The 21,335-nt window shown below is 37.8% G+C and overlaps 1 protein-coding gene across 18 annotated transcripts in view; it reads left to right on the top strand.

The window, feature by feature from the left end:
• ARID1B (AT-rich interaction domain 1B) overlaps positions 1–21,335 on the top strand; it is a 336,987-nt gene that overhangs the window by 28,006 nt on the left and 287,646 nt on the right. For all 18 annotated transcript variants that reach the window (XM_068938631.1, XM_068938622.1, XM_068938621.1 and 15 more), the window contains one exon: positions 6,937–7,131. In XM_068938631.1, the coding sequence (XP_068794732.1) occupies positions 6,937–7,131 (195 nt within the window). The remainder of the gene's footprint in view (positions 1–6,936; positions 7,132–21,335) is intronic.

Raw genomic sequence — 21,335 nt, 5'->3', positions numbered from 1 at the left:
AATTAAATTTCCGAGGTCTCCTTGCAGCTGAAATCATACAGTATGCAGAGAAGACAGGAAAATTTGATGTTTTTGGTTAAATCTCTGCTAGCATACATTGCTTCGTTAACTGGATTTTCCTTCATCATAGGCTTATGATGTACTTGACTTTTTGTCTTTGCGTATTCCCTGTCGTGTTTGTGCAACGGACTTTTTTTAAGTTTTAGTAAAGCATTAAATAGCAGACTGACATTTCAAAAAAATAGGAAGCGTGTTTGCCTGCTGCCTTTCAGATGTTAACATTAATGCAAGTCAGATTTTAATATTGTACGTTAGTACTTTTTATAGTAATTTGTTTCTTAAATGGGATTTAAAACACACATTGTGAGCTGTGTTTTGATATGCTTTTGTCGTGTAAAAGTGTTGGCTGGGAAGTCCTTGTACATGTTCATACAAATGATGGCATTATCTAGGAAAGGATTATCTTCTCCCCAGTTGCGTCCTCATGCCAGCTGTGTCATTGTATTATAGTGAATACTTGTGATTATCTCTAGCGATAAATGTGTAACTTGCTGCCTGACCTAGAGCTGAGAACTCCATGCCCATCTTTCTTGGAATGTCGGTAGCTGATTGTCAGCTGTCTTTATTATGAGGTTTTAAGGCTTTGGTATTAATAAAGAGGCTTTTTTTTTTTTTTTTTTTTAAAACAGAGACAGAAGCTTTGGCTCCAGATCAATGAAGAAACAAAGAGTTATTGTATTCAGTAGCTCTAGGAGTTTGAGGGCAAGCCTATTTGAGAGTGTTGAGTTCATGTTGTTTTGTTACAGGCACAAATGATGTAGCATTAGCCGTTGGGGTGCACTGTGGCTTACAGTCACTTTAAATTGCAGCGTTTGCTGTTGTCAGCCAAACCAGTGCTTCTTTCAACTTTCTTTGTTTAAACAAACACAAAAAGCACGCTTTCACTCTGAAGAGTAGTTCTATCTCATATGAATACACTTGTCTTCTAAGTCAGTTGCTCTGTCTGCCTCATGTAAGAACTATACTACCTCCAGATTGCACTGTGGCCTTTGTAAAGTGTCTCCCCTCCTCCTGTGCCCCAGGACTTCAGTGACACGGTTCTTTGTGGTGTCTTGAAATGGCAGAGGTAATATTTTGGGACTGTGATCCGTGCTGTTCATGTCCTAAATGTCTTTTAAATTAAATTTTTAGGGTTAAAAGCAGACTATATATTGATAACTCAATATAATAGTGTATATATAATGCATAGGTAATGTCCCAGAAGGAAGAACCAATACCTCTTAGTCAGGCTGCTGCTAAAATTATTGTAGTGTGCGCTCTCACACCTCTGGTGTGCCTCAGAGCTGAATCAAGACAGTACATCTGGGAAAACACTGGTTGTATGATGACAGAACATATACTTTTTTTCCTCTTACTTTAGAAAAAAGTAAGAATGAATCTTTGTATACTTCAGGGTAGGTGATTTATCTGATTGTTTTCTCTAGGAGAAGAGTGGAAATGGTAGTAACACTGGTCTTACAAGTGGGTGTAAATACTAATTTTTTCAGGTTTGCTTATAGCAGTGATGCTGAGTTTATGTATTCTTTTTACACAAAACACAGAAAAAGGAGCAGGTGGCAGAGAAAGATTGTCGCTTACTATTTGCAGGCGGTCTTGGCTTTCTGATCCTGCCTTAACAGTTGGGCTTGATCTAGAGACTGGGAATGAAACCCGGGCCCTATTTAAATCATTGTAACACCCAACGGAAGCTTCACCAATGCACTCCAAAGTCATGTGGTAGGCAAGGACTATTATGAAATGTGCAGTTTTAAAGAGCCTGGTTGTACATGTGCAAACAAATCTGATACTGACATGAGATAGGCACTATGATAAAGAAGCTATAAATTAAAATATTACCATTGACGGAGGCAAAGAACAAGCCTGAAGTGTTTTGAGGAACTGCAGATCTATCCAAAATTTAAATGAAACATGATAAGTTGAAGAGGAGGTGCAGGAGCAGAAGCAAAATGCAGAATCCACTTAGGCTTGCCTGGCAAAATATGACACTAAAACATAGAATGAGCAAACACCAGCAAATTGCATTACCTTTTTGGCATGTATTGAGGGTGAAATTGGTAGAGAAATATCTAAAATAGATGAAGAAAACTGGTTCCTTCTGTAAACGAGGGGAAAGAAAATGGATGTTGATCACTACAGTGACATTAAAATAAAATGAAAAAGCTGTATTAGAAAGGTTTAGTTACTTTTAGTGGAATTAAGTAAAGGCATGGAAGAAGTGAAAGTGTTTGCATTATCTGTTCCTGATGATACATGTCCACTGGTCTTTGAAAGAACAGGATGCAGTTACAGCAACTTTCATTTTCATTTGGAGAGGTTGGTGTTGATAGTTAAAATATGAGGAAACTTATGCTTGTCATAATGATCCTTAGCTCTAACACTAGTCTCTGAAAACTCTTGGAACTAATGTTAAAAAGAAAGTTTAAACTTGTTTTTAAAGTAACCTTCAGATACGATAGTAATATGTATTTCTGAAACAATAACTCTAAGTAACTTTTTAAAAGACTGTGGCTGAAAGAAACTCTTGCTATAAAAATAAAACTAAGTTTAGAAGAATGCTAAAGCTGAAAACTGAGCATGCATTAAAGTTAGAAGTTGCTACTAATTTTATACCTCTGCTGTAAAGAAAACACAGTACTTAATGAGTAGCCGTCTTTTCTTTCTATTATATGACTCCAGGTCTTGTTTCTTGTACACTGTTCAAATGCTGGTCTGAAGACAAAGTTCACTTCTTGAGAGAGTTTTCAAAGCACATCTCTCATCAAGTTCAAAAGTAGTCACAGTTGTCAATATGCAGAATTTCTGTAAATTATATCCCATGATTTAAAGTCACGAAACAAGCGATACATAAAATTGGTAAATTTTGAAAATTTGGGGGTTTAATGATTTATTCAGCTTTACGTAAACTGTGGCAGATGCAAGGGTAGAATCCAGTTCAGCATGAGCAGCATACAGCTGTGTTAGTCAGAAGATCACCTTTCCTCTTTCTGTCATCTTCTACCTCATTCGCTGCCCATCTTCTGACTTTGGCAACAACTGAAGCGTTTGGTCCTACGGCGCGCACCAGCCTCCTTCACTATGCGGCTATTGACTCATCCCTAGAGTAGGCCCATGCACTGTCTGGGAGGAAAAAAGTGCGATCATGTGTTTAAAGACTGACAAAGTTGTATCTGCGAAGGAGCCAAGTTTCATGTTGCATGAGCAAACCTAATTCTAACAGTTCTTACCTGCTGGGTACATAACTCTGCAATGGTAATATTCTTTTAATTTGGGGAAGGGGGAGACAACATTATTACTTACTAGGTTTTGTTATGTCTTGCAGAAATACGTTGATGGCCACTGAGTCACTGGCAGGTGACCTTTAGCTGTGCAGACGATTGTGGTTTAACTGAAACAGTATTAGGAATAGGAGTGAGTAATATCACTGGCAGGTTGTCACCCTCTGTAGGGACCAACTAGTGCATGGAGATGAGATGTGCTTTCTCGCTGGGTTCTCTGACAGTAGAAGGTTACTGAGACTTTTCATATATTTAGGTTTTCTTTTCAGGTTACCTTTTTCAGGTGATATTTACAATGCAGCATTCCCAAACAGTGGGGCAGAGCTCCCTGGCTAGGCCTGAGCATATTTCAGGTGGGTGCAATGCCAAGCTAGGCTTAGTGGTGCTCTCATTCACACCCACTTCTTCATCCTTCTTTGGATAAAAAAGTAGTAGGGTGAAGCTGGACCTTCCTTCTGTCTTCTGCCTGCCCTGGCAGTGGATCCTGTTACTTAGTGCTACAGTCTTACTCCTCCAATCCTGAAGATGGTTGAAAGTCTCTACTCTACTACTTCTTGTTCTTCCTCACAGACGTTGGAGGGAAGAGGGAACAAGCAGCACTGACAGCTAGGATGGGTCTCTCTGGGTTGTCCCAGTAATTTGCCTGGGCACATTTACCGCTGTCTGTGTAGCCCTCTCAAGTTGAGATTTCTGGTCCTTGATCTTGATGCCTCACTTGCAGTAGCCCCAGGAAGTTCAGAGTACCTCCAAGTTCCTCATCCCTGTAGTCCAGTGACCACAGCCTCCTTCAGTGTCAGCATGATGCCAGTCACCTAGAGCCCGAGGTGACTGTCTTATCTCAGGCTCTTCATCCCTCTGTCTTTTTGAGCCTTCGTGCCCTCTCAGGGGAAGAGGAGCAGCTATCCTGGAGAGGAGGAGGAGAAGAGAGTGAAGAGATGGCAGGCCAGGGAGAAGAAAAGAAGGAATGGTGAAATGGGAGTAAGGCGCACTCTTCCAACTTGTGGAGATTTTTCATTTGTTCATTTGTTTGAAACCATTAGTCCAGTGAACACAGACTCTTCAGCCCATTCCATTGAACCTGCTGGCCTCGTTCCCTCCTGTTCCCTTCAACTCTCCCTGCGTCAGTTCTGTCTTCACTGCTTTTCTTAACCCGCTGTCCTTCTTTCTTTGTTCAGCAAATTTCAGGCCACCTCCTTACACCCTTCTAACTCCTCTGATCTAGCCTCCCTGTGCTTCATGGCACTCATGCTCTCTGATTTCCTCCTTTTCCACTGCTGGTAAACTGGTGAAATTTAAGTGTTCTTTGCGGGGCTGTGCTTCTTGCTTTTTCTCTAAATTCCAGTGTCACCCAAGCAAATTTTAATTCTCTGCCCCAAAGTCTGGTGTTCAAGAGGTATTTTTAAGTGTTTTATGTAAGAACATAAATGATGTATTTTCTGTGACCTCATTCTAGGACATAGCTGAACTGTTTTTGCTGAATTTTCCAGAGAATTTCAGCCTCAGGCATACATATGGCCTGGAAAATTTCAGCCTAAATGCTTGAAGTTTGGCAAAGTTTATACGTACCTGAAAATAGAGCTTTCATAATGGAAAGTGTCAGACTTTTAACTGTAACTATCTCCATTCTAGTTAAGTATTGGATGTGAAACAGAAAATGTTACCCTGAAATTAGTTGAAATTGAATTTGAGTAAACATTGTTGCAGGAATTGAGTCCTAGAAATAATATTGTGAAACAGAAGACGGTAGCAGTAAGCACTGCTGTTGGGCTCCCTAAGAATCTCGTAAAGGAAACTCAAGGCTTGCCTTGAGTAGGAGTTTGTATTTTGGAAGAGGAACGCAGCAGGCGATAAATTGAATGAACATTAAAACACAGACTCTAGTTAAAGTATCTTGGCCTGTAGCGGTGATACTTAACTTGTTCCTTGGGATCCTGTAGGAAGGAATCTTTGGTTGGTGTGCTGAACCTATGCATCTGTGGTGTTTTCAGTGAAAAGTTTGCTGAGAGTGCAAAATGTCCTATGAAAAGAATACTGTTGTCAGGGGTCTGGTAGCCTAAAGTGTTTGGAGGACCATTGGTTTGTGGATTTTTGTTTTTTTTTTTTTTAAGTATGAGATATAAATAGTAAATTACCCAGAGACAGTTAGTGGTGAAAAATAGAAACTTCTAATCTGGCCACAAAAAAGCCAAATAATAAAGGGAAAAAATGCTGACTAATATTGAGCCAAAATTAGAAGCGAGTGTGCAACTCAGTATGGTAGCAAAAAAGGGCAGTGCTCTTCTGAAGTGAGTGGAGGTGTTATGTCATGAAGGAGGTTATAATTTCCACCTACGCAGCTGTAGTATGGCCACATTTGGAATATAATCAGTTTGGGTCACCTTCCAAGCAAATAGGTGTTGCTAAAGGTAGGAGAAGCAAAGCCAGCGAAAACAGTAAGAACGTCTGAGCAATAGGGATGGCGGGGGAAGTGATTTAACTTGTCAGATAGTAACTGCAGCCAAGAAGGAGCTGTGGAAGCCATGTTACATAGGATACCTTAAAATGAGACTAGTGCACAGTATGCCTTAGGAAAACATAAAAATGTGCTATAGGGAGCTGCCCTGCTCCTCAGGGGCAGACTGGTTTGATGAATTAATGGATATTTTTCCTTGGAATAGAGGCAGGGAGATCTCTTTCATTAAGATAAGATTGTTACAGGCTTTTTTAAAGGCCTTGTGTGTGTGTGTGACTATAACTGGCACTCTGGAATTAAAAAATAGATGTCATATTAACATTACAGGGCTGTGTTTGACAAAGTGCAGTATTTTTTCTGGTTCAGTTAGTCCTCAGTAATAAAAGATGAGAGTAATGCCACACAATGGTTGACATCAGTCCTGAAGCTCTTATGGTGCTTGGTAAGTCCTGCCAAAAAATCTAAAAATAAAACTTCCATCTCTTGCCTCCCATCCCCCTCCATCAGTGATTTCAGTTTGGATTTTCTGAGGTCTATTAAGGAGGCAAATAAACTTTCATGTGAAATATGGCTTACGACTTGCTTTATGATCTGGAAACTTATTAACGCACATGATAGTGATATGAAAGCTCTGAAATATGCATTGCACTTCCTGAAAACTTTTCTTTCCACTTTTCCTTTTTTCAAAGTTAAAAACTGGACGTTTTCTCAAGGTTAAAAGGTTTGCTTGTGTCTCTCTCGATAGACATGATTTTATTTGTGTTTATACGTTGAAGTCAGTGTTGCTAATCAGTTTACAACAGTATACTTAATTGTTTCTTAAGTTGAAATTTGTAGGGAAGTTATCAAATCTGCTTTTTTGTAGGTAAGAGGCAACCTCTAAATTTGAGTGCAGGTTTGCTTCTCTCTTCCCCGCCCTCTATAATGGAAGTCCCAAACTCACCTTTCAAATTTAATTTCCTAATTAATATGAGTAGCAGAGTATGGCACTTGGCCTGTTTGTATGTCAAGTCAACATCTGACATGTTCAAAAGAAAGGTAGAACGTGTTGAAGAAAAGCATGTGCAATCTGCTCACAATAAGCATGACTATCTTGACCTCTTTCTTCCAGTATTCCTAAAGCTGTTCTTTGCTTGTGTTTAATAACAGGGCAGTCCAATGGATCCAATGGTCATGAAGAGACCTCAGTTGTATGGAATGGGCAATAACCCTCATTCTCAGACGCAGCAGAGCAGCCCGTACCCCGGGCAGTCGTACGGCCCTCCCGGCCCCCAGCGCTATCCAGTGGGAATGCAGGGCCGGGCCCCGGCAGCCCTGGGAGGAATGCAGTATCCACAGCAACAGGTTTGTGCAGGATTTTTCTGTGTTGCTTTGGCTTCCTTCCTCCTCTTCTCTCTCTTCCCTTCTGACATTGTGGTAATGCAGAGCGCACAAGAAAAAAGTTCGGAGATGAGTATTTCTCTTGCAGAATGAGGGTGAAGGATTATTTTAAAACTAAATATATTATATTGATAGCTTAAACATCTTCTGAAACTTCACACTCTTGAAAAATAGTTTATTTTGTTGCTGGTATCTCTTTGGAGCAAGGAATATATTGAACACCATCAGCTTTTTTTCCCCATGTAGCCTTATTTTTGTGTCGGGGGGAGGGGGGGGCTTGGTTTTTTTTTAATTATTCCACTTCTCTTGCTCTTTCACATAGGTTTAGGTGAGAACCTCAAGCTTACATCAATACAGCAAGACTAGTGTCCATTGTGTACAAATCGGTTACATATTTACCTTAGCTGATATTTTTTCTTCCTTTTAACAAGTGCTTTCGGTAGTTTTTCTATTTTTTTTCCTCCTTACCAGCTCTTTAAATATTTGACTTTTTTTGATTTCAGAGGACGTTAAATACATCAAAGGAGATTCTCATGATTTCACTGTTGATGGTGACCTTTTCTGCCATTTTTCTACCCATGTTCCAATTACCAATGTTCTTAGCCTATATTAAGGAAGATGTAGCACTTTTGTAGCAGGCAGGATTAACCAAGGTTATCTAGGAATTATGTTGGCAAGTTTTTTGCTGGATTGTTCTTATTCAGATTACAAGGGAAATTCTCTACTTTGTCGCAAGTGCAACAGATTAGTAACTTACTAACTAGTGGGAAAGAGCATTTTTGTTTCATGCACCTAACTGGTTGCAGATCAGTTTATTTTTACTTCATTTATTGTTAAACATACAAAAAAAAACCCCAAAAAACAACAACCGAAAATAATGACCTGCCAGACAAATAGGGGTATTTCTGGCTAATTCTAGTACCCATCCACTGGCACAGGAGGTTCATTGAGTGGCTAATTACCAATAACTTCAGATATACTAGTTGGGTGAGTAGTACCATTTGTCATCTGTTTTCATTTTTATTCTTTGTTGACTAGATATTTACTTGTTAGGAAGAGGTCCTTTAGAAATGGCAAAAAATATATTCTCTTGCTAGCTTAAGACAGTAAAGGCTTTTGGCAAAAGTAAAATAGGGTGAAACAGAAAAAAGGCTTTATTTTTTTTCCTGTGTAGTTGTGGCCAAAAGAAAGTTATTAGAACACATTTTTTAATTTTTAAATGAGTTATTCTGTGATATGTGGAGATGAGTGTTGAATTTTCACTTCATTTGCTAATTGCTTGATAATTGTAAATTACCCGTCAGCAGGCAGTGACCTGGCACAGTGATTGGCTGCTGGCCCTATCTGTCTTCTAACAGCATTAATATAATTGGCTGAGCAGCAGTACAGTTCTGAGCACTAATGCTCTTTGGGGAAAAAGTGAGAGGATAATTATGACATTGAATTTTTATTGAACGGACATCACCACCTAGGCATGATTTTGTTTTGGACAGCCTCCAAAGCTTCGCGTGTTTGGTTTGTGAACCTCTAATGATCTGAATCCAGTTCTTTTCATATTGCTCATATATTACCACCTTCTACAAAGGATTAAAATGCAGGAATGCAGGTTTGTAAATTGAATTGCCAACTTACCAGCTGAGTGGTAAGTTGTCTTTGGCACAGGATGCCACAGTTTGATTCCTGGCTGAATTTTTATTCCTGTGACATGAATATTAAATAAGAAGAGCCTAGCTATGCTTGTTAAAATTAGCTGCATAGCATGTACCTACTTCTAGATATAAAATGTATAAAATAAATAATATTGTCAAAAGTTTCAGATGAATCTGAGCACTTTCTGAAAATTGGAATCCTTTACAGTGTGACAATGAATTAATCAAAAGCATGAAGCACTTCCGAGAACTTGATTGGTTCAGAAATACTGGGCCTTAAATATATACGTTGTTCAGATTTAAATGTTGCGCAGAGAGGATTGGGTAGATGGATTATGAGGGTGGAAGTGTCACACTGTAGGAAGGGAGGGAAACATGTATGAGGGAGGTTGTTCTTATTTTAAGTTATAGTCTGCTGTTGCCCAGAGATAGCTGAGGGTGTCAGTTCTGTTTCCTTGGATGAAATGAGCAGGCTTTTTGTTAGGCTGTAAGGATTTTAGAATTTTGAGGAAGACCTTGAAATGTGAGTCTGGCTCTTTGTCAGCGACTGTCGTGGCTTGAGGTTAGAACTATGGGACTTGACAGATTTTGACTTGCAGGCTCTGCTGCTGGATCCTGCAAATGAAGAAATAAAGATGAAAAATAACACTCTACAGAACCAAGTAAATTAATGGAGGTGATAGAAATGAAGATAATTGCTGCAACATGACATAGAACAGCTACCCATATCTAAACTGTGAATAATGTATTCCTGTTGGATTCCATGTATTCCAGCCTGCAGTCCAGAGGTGTAGGACCTCTGAAGAAGGGAGGCCTCTGATGTAAGCAGTATAAGATTAAACAGAATGAAAAAGGATGTAAATGTTACCAGGCGCGGTCATCCTGCACGTTTGCTCTGTGTGTGTCAAACATTGTTCGCCAACCAGTTGAAAAGGAATTATATCTATGTAATGCTGCAGGCATTCTCTCACAATAGCCGTTTGTCCTGGGCATGCTTGGTATCAAATAGGAAGGTGGAAATAAAACCCTAACTTTTTTTGTAATTCTGCATGGAAATTGCAAGATGTTTGTATGCTGAAGAGTGCATGGGACATGTTCTATGAAATGGGTACGAAGGACGCTAGGAAGAGAGAGACCAGATCTTCTAAGCAGTTGAACAAGAAATCTCCTAGGAGTTAATAAATGTCGAGCCCAGAACAAAACACTAGGCCCTTTATAAGGAGCAAAATTTGAAAGGGAGATAATCTTTCTGCATCACTCACTAGTATAACCAAAGCTAAAAGTTTCGAGGTACATAGGTGAACATGTAAGGAAGAGAGGTAAAACTATGATGAAACTGATGATAACCTGAGTTCTCTTTTTTTTCTCTGACATTTGACAGTGAAGATCCAGAATTCTCATGCAAAGATGCATTATAGCTTGTTGCATCAAAAAGCTAAGCGATTGTTGAAGAAAATGAGCTGCAGCATTTTGTCAGATTTTAAGGGCATGTCCAGTTAACTCAGCATGAGTCAAGTAAATATTTGAAGTAATTTGGCTGATTTTGGTCAAATTGTCTAAATGGACTAGAAGATTATAAATCAAATGGCTTGGTAAGTGTACCTGTATAAAAGGGCAAGTATAAGAAAGGAAGATAGTACTAGAAGAGTCATGTACTTTATTTATAGGATTGCCGACTTGACAATTTGTGCCTCTTTTGGCAGAAGGCTCTAGTATGTGTACTCAATGAATTACAAAGAGGTTTTTTAATAGTTTTTTGTTAAGAAGCTCTTTGTTTTCTTTCTTCTTTTTCCCCTTTCATTTCAGTGGGAGGAAAGGGGAAGGAGGCAAGGGAAAACTGGGGGCAAGTTCACCGGTGTTGAGGTTGTCAGTTTTTGGTGTGATTGGAACACAAGGTGCAACAAGTGTAGTGTCTGCATGCCGACGTTTTAAAATGCAGGTCTTGCATATGAGTCTTCATGCTGCTATCTCATGCGCTCTCTCTCCTGTTTTGCACAAGCAAATGTAATTTTAGGATTATTGGCACCCCTTAGCTGGGGCTTCAGAGAGGATTACAGAATATATGTAAAAACAGAAAACCTAAAAGCAAAATTTCAGGTTTAACTTTCACTTTCTAATCTCTCAGATATTTCTTGAAATTACAAAACTAAGCAACCCTGCGTATAGGGCTTCTGAGCATCTGCAAACTTCAGGCGTGGTTATTCAATACATTTATAGGAGATTTTTTTTTTTTTCATCAGTGAGGGTGCTTTAAGCAGTTTCCCTGTTTGGTTTTGATGTCCTTGCAAAGTGCTTCTGTGTTCAGCGCTGTGTGCTATGTAGGAAAGTGTTTTAATTGCTAATACTAAAAATATGCAAGATTTTCTATTAAAAGGTTTTTCTGCATTTGGCTGATGGTTATTTTTTCATATTAATAGCATATAATATTTTATTTTGTGCTGAATTTTGTTAAGCTTAAAAATTAGCTCCTTGAAATAAGTGCATGTAGGTTTTGGAAGTTTTCAGCAAAATCTGAAGGCTTGGTTTTGTGGATATGTTTGGAAGAATTGAATGCTATGATGTGCCTTTTTAATCAGAGGATTACTGCCTCTCTTTTTTTTTTTTTGATGCATTAAAATTCTTATGTACTGGAACAACATCTTATTGTGTAAATAGAATCATGTTCCTATAATGCATAATAAATTCTTTACACGAGATAGTCATATGGATATGTGCCATAGCCATTCTTAGCTATTTAAAACCAATATTTCAGTACTTCTCATTTCACTACCAGTCATGCAATTAAGTTAGTGCAGACAGGATCACAGCACTAAGATGGTTATGAGGCTTGAGCCTCTGTCTGTTATTTCTCTCCTTTTTTATATATAAATACTATAAAATGAAAGTGTGCTACTCACATGTCCATTTTTAATATTCTTGATTTGCGGAGTGCAAAAAAGAACCTTGTCAGCATCCTTATAGTTTAAAGAGTGAAATTGTAGATATTCAGTGAGACGCATTTTGTTTTCAGTAAGGACTTTTTTGAGGATTACGCAAGGAAATTATTCTTGAGGTCTTATGTGACAGGTTTCAACTTAGAGTAATTTTTTTCTTTTTTTGTTCTTTTAAGGTGCAGGGAAGTTATAAAACCTTTGGGAATGTGCAGCAATGATTTATTGTAATGGAAACTGCAAGTCAACCAGAACTATAGCAGCATCAATGTGATTACCTCATTTAGGAAAGGGTTTACAGCACTCATATTGGGTAGTGTCCCAGATTGGAAATGTCGAATTTACGCCAAGGAAATCAATTGGCTGTTGGCTTGGCAGGTAGAATTTTAAAGCTTAGAAGCACAAATATGTTTATTACTGGTAGCTGGTGTGTGTTACTTTCCGAAATCACTTTAATTCCAGAAGATTGAAGTATGCTGAGAAAGTGAGGTTTTCTGTAATGATTTGCTACTAGTGAACTGCTAACTGAAATCTGATGCACACATACAGTGAATACTAGTCAAGTGATATATTTCTTGTCTTCTGTGTATATAATTGCCTTCACTAGCTAGAGAATTTTGAATAAATTGCACTTTTTTGTGTTCCTAAGCTGCTTTTAGTACAGATGTTCTTGGTATGGGTTGAGGGAGCACATAGGCATGAAAACCCTCTGTATTTATTTTGCAAGAGCAGAGAATGAATCAATATGATTGAATCTCAAAAACAACCAGCAGAAGGCACAACACTTGGATGTGTTGCCTTTTCTTAAAGATTAATAGATGTATTTCTCCCCCCACCCCCAGACAGACACACATAGAGTGTGAATCTTTGGTCACTGTGTGTTTCAGAAGTATTTTTTCTGGTTTTTGTTTAATTTACCATGGTTTATATGTTTACTTTCGTTTTGTTGCTCGAAGTCAAGCTGGCACTCTCACTAGTGGATTATGGGCCTTCTTAGTAATTCCTGGAAAGCTAAGTGGTCAAAACCCTTAAAGATGAATTATGTCCCAACTTCCTCTTCTATTAGAAAGATGTAAATACTTTGAATAAAAATAATTCCTCAATAAAATTTTATTTGAATTCTGTATCTGTCAAACTGCCATAAGCTTCAAGGGAGGGGGAAAAAACATGAAAAAAGCTGAAAAAAATACTTCCTGGCAAATGTAAAGTTTGAATCCTTCCTTTCATGAATCAGAAAAAGGGACGAGAAGTCACAGCCATTTTTCTTCCTTGTCGAGTCATCTTTAAGAATGGATCTTTTGATGGCTAAGTGTTAATAATTGCAGAGAAAAGTTGCTGCTCTTTGTCATGTAAAGAAATGGGATTTTTGGATTTCAAATTTAGAAAAATGCTTAATACTGTGCTTGTGCAGACTGTAGGAAAATGTTTAGCATGTTTCTTTCATTTGGGTGCTAAGCCTCATTGACTAAATTGAAAAAAAGGCTGCTACTTTAGTTCATGGCAGGATAAGGCTTTATGTTGTATTGTCTCCTTTAGAATTATCCATTCTATTGAGTGTAATTCACTCTATAGAGGGAGGTGAGCATAGATTACAGATAATCGCAGAATCAAATTTGACATAAGTTTGTGGTCTTTACGGTAGCTTAGCTCTTCATCTTAATGCTGGTCATCTGACACTGTTTACTGAAGAAAATCTCCGAAGTAGCAGAATTGCATTATTATGGTAAATAGAAACATTTCAGTAGTTTCTATCATTTCTTTGAAACTGTTCTGGAGAAAATGCAGGTTGAAAAGAAAAAAGGACCAATCCTTTGGCTGGTAATAGAATGCTTGGAAAGGAGACAGGGTCAGCAGTTTTATCCGTTCGCTTACTATGTAGTGATGTTCAGTAAATGCTAATTTTTACATTCCTTATTGAGTAAATGGCAGCTAACATCTATATAAAAAGTGTGTAAGAATCATCAGCATGCTATGCCAAATAAGATTTATTTTTGTTATTGCCAAATGATTAGCCTTCAGTTTGAATATCTAATGGCTGTAATTGTATTTGTTGTTCTGCCTGAAAGCGGGGGCATGGGGGAGGAGAACTTACAGACAGACCCTACATGTTAATGTTTTGAAGGTGATTGCTTTTAAGAAAGCAGCAGTTATTTTATTGTTGAGAACTTTGTTTTCTGGAAGTATTAGCTGTCGGTCAAAATTGGAGTTAGGTAGGAAACGGATTTGGGTGATCAGAAGCTGAGAACAGAGGGTTGTTTGCTGCTTCACTAGGAAGGTATAAAATCATTTAGTTTTGAACAGCTCATTTTACATAGTAGCATGAGACAGAAGTTTATTTACATTTGAAGTAAAATAAGCATCTTGCTTTCAGAAAAGTCTGCTGTATTACTGTATTCCAACAGCTGCCATATAATGACTGTGCCAGGAGGATTTTAAAGTTTAGGTAAGGGATAATTAACTCTTACTCCTAGTACTATATCCATAGTAGTTTTCTATTGATAATATTCATCAAAGAATAATTTGCACTCCAAAATATGGAAATAACATCCAGACCCATCATGCACACATTAAGATTTTTGTAACCATATTTTTGTATTGTCCCCAAGGCCCAACTTGGTGTTTTTATGCAAGTCTTGATATCAGTTTCTCAGAAGATACTATCAAATGTCCATAAATTTGAACTCGCCCAGAGGATGCAAGGGAGTTGGTAAAACTTGCTTTTTTTGAAATAGGGAGTGTGTTTCCCAGAACTGAAAATAGGACTAAAGATAAGGTGAAACCTGCCTCCTCTGAAGTCGGTGGGAGTTTTGCCATGACTTTAGTGGAGCTAGGATTTCAGTCAAGGGGCCAGGTTGTTAGGGTTGTGTGAAATACCTTTAGTTGATAGTAGCGTAGGCAGGATCAGCCTTTTAAGTCTGTTGAACACAATTTCAGAAGGAAACAAGTGAGAATCTTTCACTTTGGAAACTGTGGAGCAGACAGGTAGCTTTCCTCTTGGAATGGATAGACCTTTCAGAAGTTACCTGATGTTTGAGTAACTCAAGATTAAACTCATTGCTAACACCAACGTGTTTTTTTTAGCTGTGGTTTATCTTAGATTGAGCTTCAGCTAAACTTGATACAAATTAGTTTTACAGTAGCATAGTGAGTACCACGAAAGAATTGAAGCATTTCCCATGCCTCTTTATGTAATCCATCTTAAATGGTACAGTTTCCAGGCAGTGTAATCAAAGCCTCCTCAGCAACTTGTTTCAATGTTGTTATTTCATCACCTAAAACTTTAAGAAACTTTGTTTGTAGGTAAGTGGGTTATAAAATCTTTTTTGGAAGTCTTAAATACGCTTAAGACTTTTTAATATTCTCTATAGGTCACTTTTTCTAAAACCCACAAATGTTTGTATACTGTATTACTCCTTTAACCTATCCTAACTGGCAGCATATGAAGATCTTAATGTAATTGCTTTAATTTTTTTAGTGTTTTATTGTTTTTCAAGAAGGAGGAAAGAAAGGTTTAAGAACTTAAAGTAACTTAAAGCTATGGCTCCTTCAATTTTTGTAGGCTTTAATTCCAATTTTTTTTTTCTCCTGTTGCCTTTTGGGACCTCATTTTTGGGAGCTTCCCTGGTACTTGTGCTTCTTATTCATAACTTTGCCTAAAATAGAACAAATGTATTAAATTGTTGCTGATAAGTATTTGATCTTTGAATCTTATGATGGCTTTTGGGAAGGGGGGAAATGGACAAGGAGAAAAATCAGTGCCTGTTTTTATTTCTTTGTTTGCTCCACCCTTCTCCGCTTGAATATTATTACTTAGTAATGTTTTTTGCATTTGTGTGTTAAGAACAAGATACCTAACAGGAAATAAACAGTTCTGTGACTGGAGAGTATTAGAAAGCTTATTCAAATCATATCCAAATATGTCTTCGGGGAAATGAGTGAATTTGATTTTTGATATTTATGTCAAAGGGACAGATTACGCTTATTTCTTGGCAAACCTTAATACAACTTGTCTTTTGAAACAAGATCCCAGTCAAAATAAACAAGGTTTATATAGTCACTCAGGGAAGATGTTGTTTTAATTATAGAAGTGACATTAATTATTTGGTTCTGTGTTCATGTATGTGTTTTATAGGCCTGACTGGCAAATGCATATTTTGCAGGACAGGTTAGCAAAACTGCCTTGTTCTTTTCACAGGGTCCTCTCTACCTCTGAATTGTTTTGTTCTGTGCAAATGATGTTCTGTAAAAATAAATGTGTAAGAATCAATGCCAAGAACGTATTGATTCAATGAGCAACGGAAGCAAGCCGTTCCTCAGAAAGTCTGCTTTGAGGTCCTCCTGTCCCTTTCGAATAATCCCATTGCTTGTCTCTGCTGCTGCTTTTAAGTTTCTTAGCTGCCAGCCCAAAACATGGGTATGGCTTTTGACTGTGCTACCATATTCGAGAGTACTTTAAAGGACTGGTGGAAATTGAGTGGTTTGTGTTTTTTCCTTAGTTTAATCTTCTTACTCCTTGGCAAAACTGAAGAAAATCAGAGGCCAAGATATCCCCCTACAGATTTGGAAAGTGCACACTTACTAATTAATTAATCAATGGTCCTTTCACATTTGGAAAGTTGTCCTGGGGATGAAAGTATTATTTTTAAAATGGACCTTAAGTTCTGCAGAAAAGGATACTTTTGACCTTGCATTCACCAAGGAAAACGTCTTGATGTTGGAGAGCAGGCAAGTGGGTTTTCAGTCCTCCTAGGCAGACTGTGAGTTTTCAGTAGCAAGTGAGTTTTCAGTCCTGCTAGGTGGATGCTGTGAGAAGTCCTGCATAGCCTTCTGAAATGTAAGATTTTTGTGACCTGAGCAGGTTTACACTCTTGCAGAAAATGGTGAAGAGCAGATTCAGTAGATATCAAGACTGTATGGGTACTTGGCCTTTCTTTTTTGATTTTATGTGTTACAAGAAAAATAATATTTTCTAACATTGCTTTAGGCCTGTAACTCAGGGATTACAAGAGGCATTTAACCACAAACAATAATTTGAAGAATATCCATCAAAAGATCACCTATACTTTGGCTGTAGGCTTTTCTTTCTTCTTCCTCTCTCATACTTTCAATCATCTTATCTTTTGTCATTTACATTTATAAATAACTAAAAAATATGCTCCTATTCATGGAGCGAAATCAAAATCCTGTATACATGTAAGTTGCTGGGGGGTTTTTTGTTTTCATTTTTCTCCTAGAGTTGTTTTCCATTTGTTTGCAGGGACTTGGAAACATTTTTTTTTTATCTGTAAAACGTGTAAAAATAACACAAGAGTCTTTAGCCCAGAGGATAAAATTGGTTATTATTATTATGAAACTTGGTTGCAAGGGTGTCATTTATAAGAAAGTGGAAAGGCATACATTACATGCAGTGTTCTGCTTAGTGAGGAAAACATGTTTTTACTTGAAAAGTATTTTTTTTTTCATATGGACCTGACCTGGTGTATTCCACTTCCAGCCATAGGCAGAAATGCCTATGTTCTGGATTGTTTTCATAATAAATTTTAAAGTCCTCACAATTCTTATAAATACTTGCTGGAAGAAAGGACAAAACATTTTGGCATTTGCTAATCCTGTAGTAGTAAAATGTTACAAATGGTAACTTACGTTTTTATTGGGTACTCTTTCTTTTCTCAAAGATGCAAAACTTTGCCAGAATACCTGGCATTTTCACTACCATCTCTGAAAAAGGGGATGTAAAATCATAAGTAATAGAGTCTGGAAAAATGTATGGAAAGCAGAAGGGACTGCTACGACAGTAATACCGGTGGTGCTAGTACTGATTATGTAAGAAATGATCGTCTGCTTCCTGAATGTCAATAAAAATGCAGGAGAGCACCTTTCTTTTCTTGACACAGGGGTTGCTGAAACATCAGTGCTGTCTTTTTTTTTTTTTTTTTTCTTTAATACTCCTGTGGACGTTTTGCACAAAGTGGTATCTGTCAGAGCTTGAAATATTCTTGCACAATTCCTTTTGAACAGGTAGCACAGGACAAGTTCTAGCACATAGTTACTTGACGTGGGGCCGCCTACCACAGGGAGAGAATGCCTTGCTTACATATATCAAAGCTGATGTGCTAAGAACTTTGCCAGTCGTTTTGCTGTTTACATACTGGGCTGTAAATAATTACTGAACTTCCATTCTGAACTTCTGCTTTTTTTCTCTCTCCTCTCCTCTCCGCCCCTTAAAGGAAGACAATAGCAGTGGGAAATACTGAGGATGCTGTAACAGTCTGTGATTAGCCTGGAGATATTTTTACAGTGAATCCAACATAAATCTGCATATTTTTATTGCTACACTATCTTTGTTTTTGGAATACAGTATTTGCTCTCCCTGTGTTTTCGGCAGCAGTGTTCATCTAGTAATGTGCATGATGTGGAGTATGTCAAATTGCGGTTGAAAACAAACATTGTGGATGACTCGTCTGAAGGATCCAGGAAGAATACTAAGGCTTAATACTTTCCTTACAGAGAAACATCTTCTAAAATGTGCTGTTGTTATTTCCATATACTTGCAGAGAGATTGTAGCTGATATTTGGACAGCGGTTGAATAAAGCCTCATCTCATTTTCTCACGCTTGCTAGGGTTCTTTATCCATGCTGTGAACATCTTGTTTTGCAAATTGAGATATCTGGACACTGGAATGTGATATTCTGTGGAAATCCCAGTTGTGCTGAAAAAGACAGAATGAATTGGGTGATAGAACCCCTTGAAAGGACGTGAATTCACTCTTGTGCTATAAATTTTACTGCAGTTCCACTGTAACTGCTTATTGGAGCAAGCAACATACAACAGTATATTTGAGTGTATTTGCCTTGAGGGACTTTTCTCCATGTTTTTTCTTAAGATTCCCTGTCTTGGTGCAACTTTCTCTGTTTCACTCTAGGTAAAATTAGTCTTGCAAATAAATTTGTCAACTTGCACAGAGGTACTTGCTTGCCTTTACCGCTCTGTTAATTTTGTTAATTATACTATATTTGCTCATGGAAAAATAGGAATACTGAAACGTTGTCCTGGGTAGAGTTCCTATGGATGCTTTTTCAGCCCTTTGTTTGCAGTGAGGAAACTGTATTGCTATGGAAGAGCTGGGGAAGCCCCAGCACTTTCCCTGAAACCTTGTTTGCCTTCAGGAATGCCATCACTAGCCACTAGCTCTCTTGATTTATGTGACTTCTGTTGAAATTTTTAGACAAGAAAGCAAAATCTTCAGTTTTGCCTTTATAACTGCAGTTAACAATTAGATCTAGGGGAGACGTCCCATTAGGTGGGGAGTGCTTTATTCACCTGCTGTGGAAGAGGTTACCAGTGCTAGTACCGCCTTTGGAGCACTATCTATTCTCAGAGTTATTTAGTGAAAAACCACATGTGGTCATTAGCTGGTCTGTGTCAAGGGAATATGTGTCTCCCTTCTACCTGCAAGACAGTTTAGGTAAACATAGTGACAGTAGGCTGTGGAAAAATCCAAACCTGTATTAAAACAAATATATCCTGGTACAGATATAAAACTACATTCATTTTGATGGACATGCATTTTGATAACGGTTTAGAAAAGAGTTACCATATGAAGATAAGTGCTTAAATGTAAATCTTAGAGGAAAAAAAGCCATCTATAAGCCTTCTCATGAATGAAGCTGGTGACAGTGTATGACTGTGCACTGTGGTAAATGTCTTCATCTAGACTGGACTCACTTATGTTCATGTGATATCTTTAAGCACCATACAGTACCACTAGTTTAAATTTTTAGATTTTCTAAAGCCATTGAGGCAGTGACTTCTTTACCCCGGTATAGAATAGGATGGAATGCCCTTGGAGAGAATTTTCAAGGTAGAAGAAATACGTGGACTAGGTCCATGTTATGGCATTGGAGGACTTTGTTGGGGTTATGCTGCCTGAATTGCTTCACTGGCCAGCAAATATACCTAAACAGGCTTTTTATGACCTAGGGAAATATTAGAAAGGGAAGTATGGCTAAGATTATTGAGAATCTGATGAGATTCCCAGAAGATGATTGATGTTCAAGGGGTATTCCCAAGTCTCAATACTTTTCATGAAACAGAGGAAAATCTCTTTTTTCCCTTTAGGTGTAAGAAACATAGGCAAATGAACAAGCCACTTTTGACTGTCCTGTCAGTCAGCTTTTATGGAAGAATTCGTATTAGTAAAGTAGATTTTTGATGCTAGTTGCTAGGAGGCAGAAGCTTTTAAAAGCCTATTTATCCAGTTGGAAAGTGCTTGGAAACACTTCCTTTCCTATAAATAAGGTAGAAACAAAGGTGAAAGATTCTGAAAGTGACCTACTAGTCAGGTAAGCAATATGTAGAAAGTTTGGGGGTTTTGGAGAGGCTAATTCTCATCTGTGAAAAGAGGGGAATGTATGGCATAGGTGAAGAACCAATTCGTTTAGGGGCATTTTGCCTGTGGTGGTTAGAAGAATTCTAGACTAGAGCAAAAAGGGGGGGCGGTAAAATTAAAAGAACACATTAGCACACATTGAAATCTTAATCATGATTTCGTGAACAAAAGTAATTGACAAAGTACCAAGAGATGAAAGGAAAAAGAGATTATTTAATTGCTTGTGCTCTAATCGTGGCAGCCAGGGTAATAAACAGGAAGACTTGAAACTTCTCATTTATGATCATAAATTTTGTCTACTTGATGTTACTTGAAACCTAGTGGGAAGGTTCACAGTATTGGAATGTTAAAATAAACTGTTATAACCTATTTAGAGAGAGCTGAATGGGTAGAAGGGGAGAGAAAGTGATGCTCTAGATGAAGAGTGATATTATGTATTTCTGAACTATGCAGTACTCAAAAGCAAAATGATCTTAAACCCTTCTGGGTTGCTGTACTGGCAGAGAAGGCATGAGATGAGGATACTGGCTCCTGTCTGCTAGACACCACTGAAATGATGTAGAAACAGGATGAGCAGCCCGTTAAGAACATTATGAGCTTTGGGACAGGGAAGGAATCCGCTTGTATTTAAATGGGATACTTCAATCAGGTAGGCTTACAATGCAGTAAACACCTTGTGTTGCCCATATTGAAATGTTTAGGAATTTCTATTTAAAAAAAAAAAAAAAAGTGTAAGTATAGATGGCAATTTATCTTGAAAAGCATCATATCTGACTGTGAGGAATTCTAAGGCAGAGGAAGAACTGATCACCAAATGAAATTAGTGGTTGTTTAGCTGTAAGGATTGTAGCTTGATTTCACTATGCTGTATGCAAAAGGAATCAAGGTCAAATAAGCAACAAATTAAGATAAAATCTATGACCACGGATGCATATAGATTGTTGTATAAATATGTTGTGCACACATACAAATGTGTATCTATTACCCTCACAGAGATATCTACACAAAGATAAGGGGCATAAGCTAAATCAGCTGGGAGAAGACTTTACGTTTCAAATTCTGTGGATGATACTTGGAAATGGCTTAAAGATATTTTGCTAAATCAATAATTGAAGAAAAATTTAATTCTCTCCTGCTGTTTCCGTCTCTCGCATCTGTCAGAATTTTCGAATTGGTAGGAAAAAGTATTGTTAGTTCTT

Source organism: Struthio camelus, chromosome 3 (genome assembly GCF_040807025.1).
Source record: "Struthio camelus isolate bStrCam1 chromosome 3, bStrCam1.hap1, whole genome shotgun sequence".
NCBI classification, from domain to species: Eukaryota; Metazoa; Chordata; class Aves; order Struthioniformes; family Struthionidae; genus Struthio; species Struthio camelus.
This window is presented reverse-complemented; position numbering and strand designations above follow the sequence as displayed.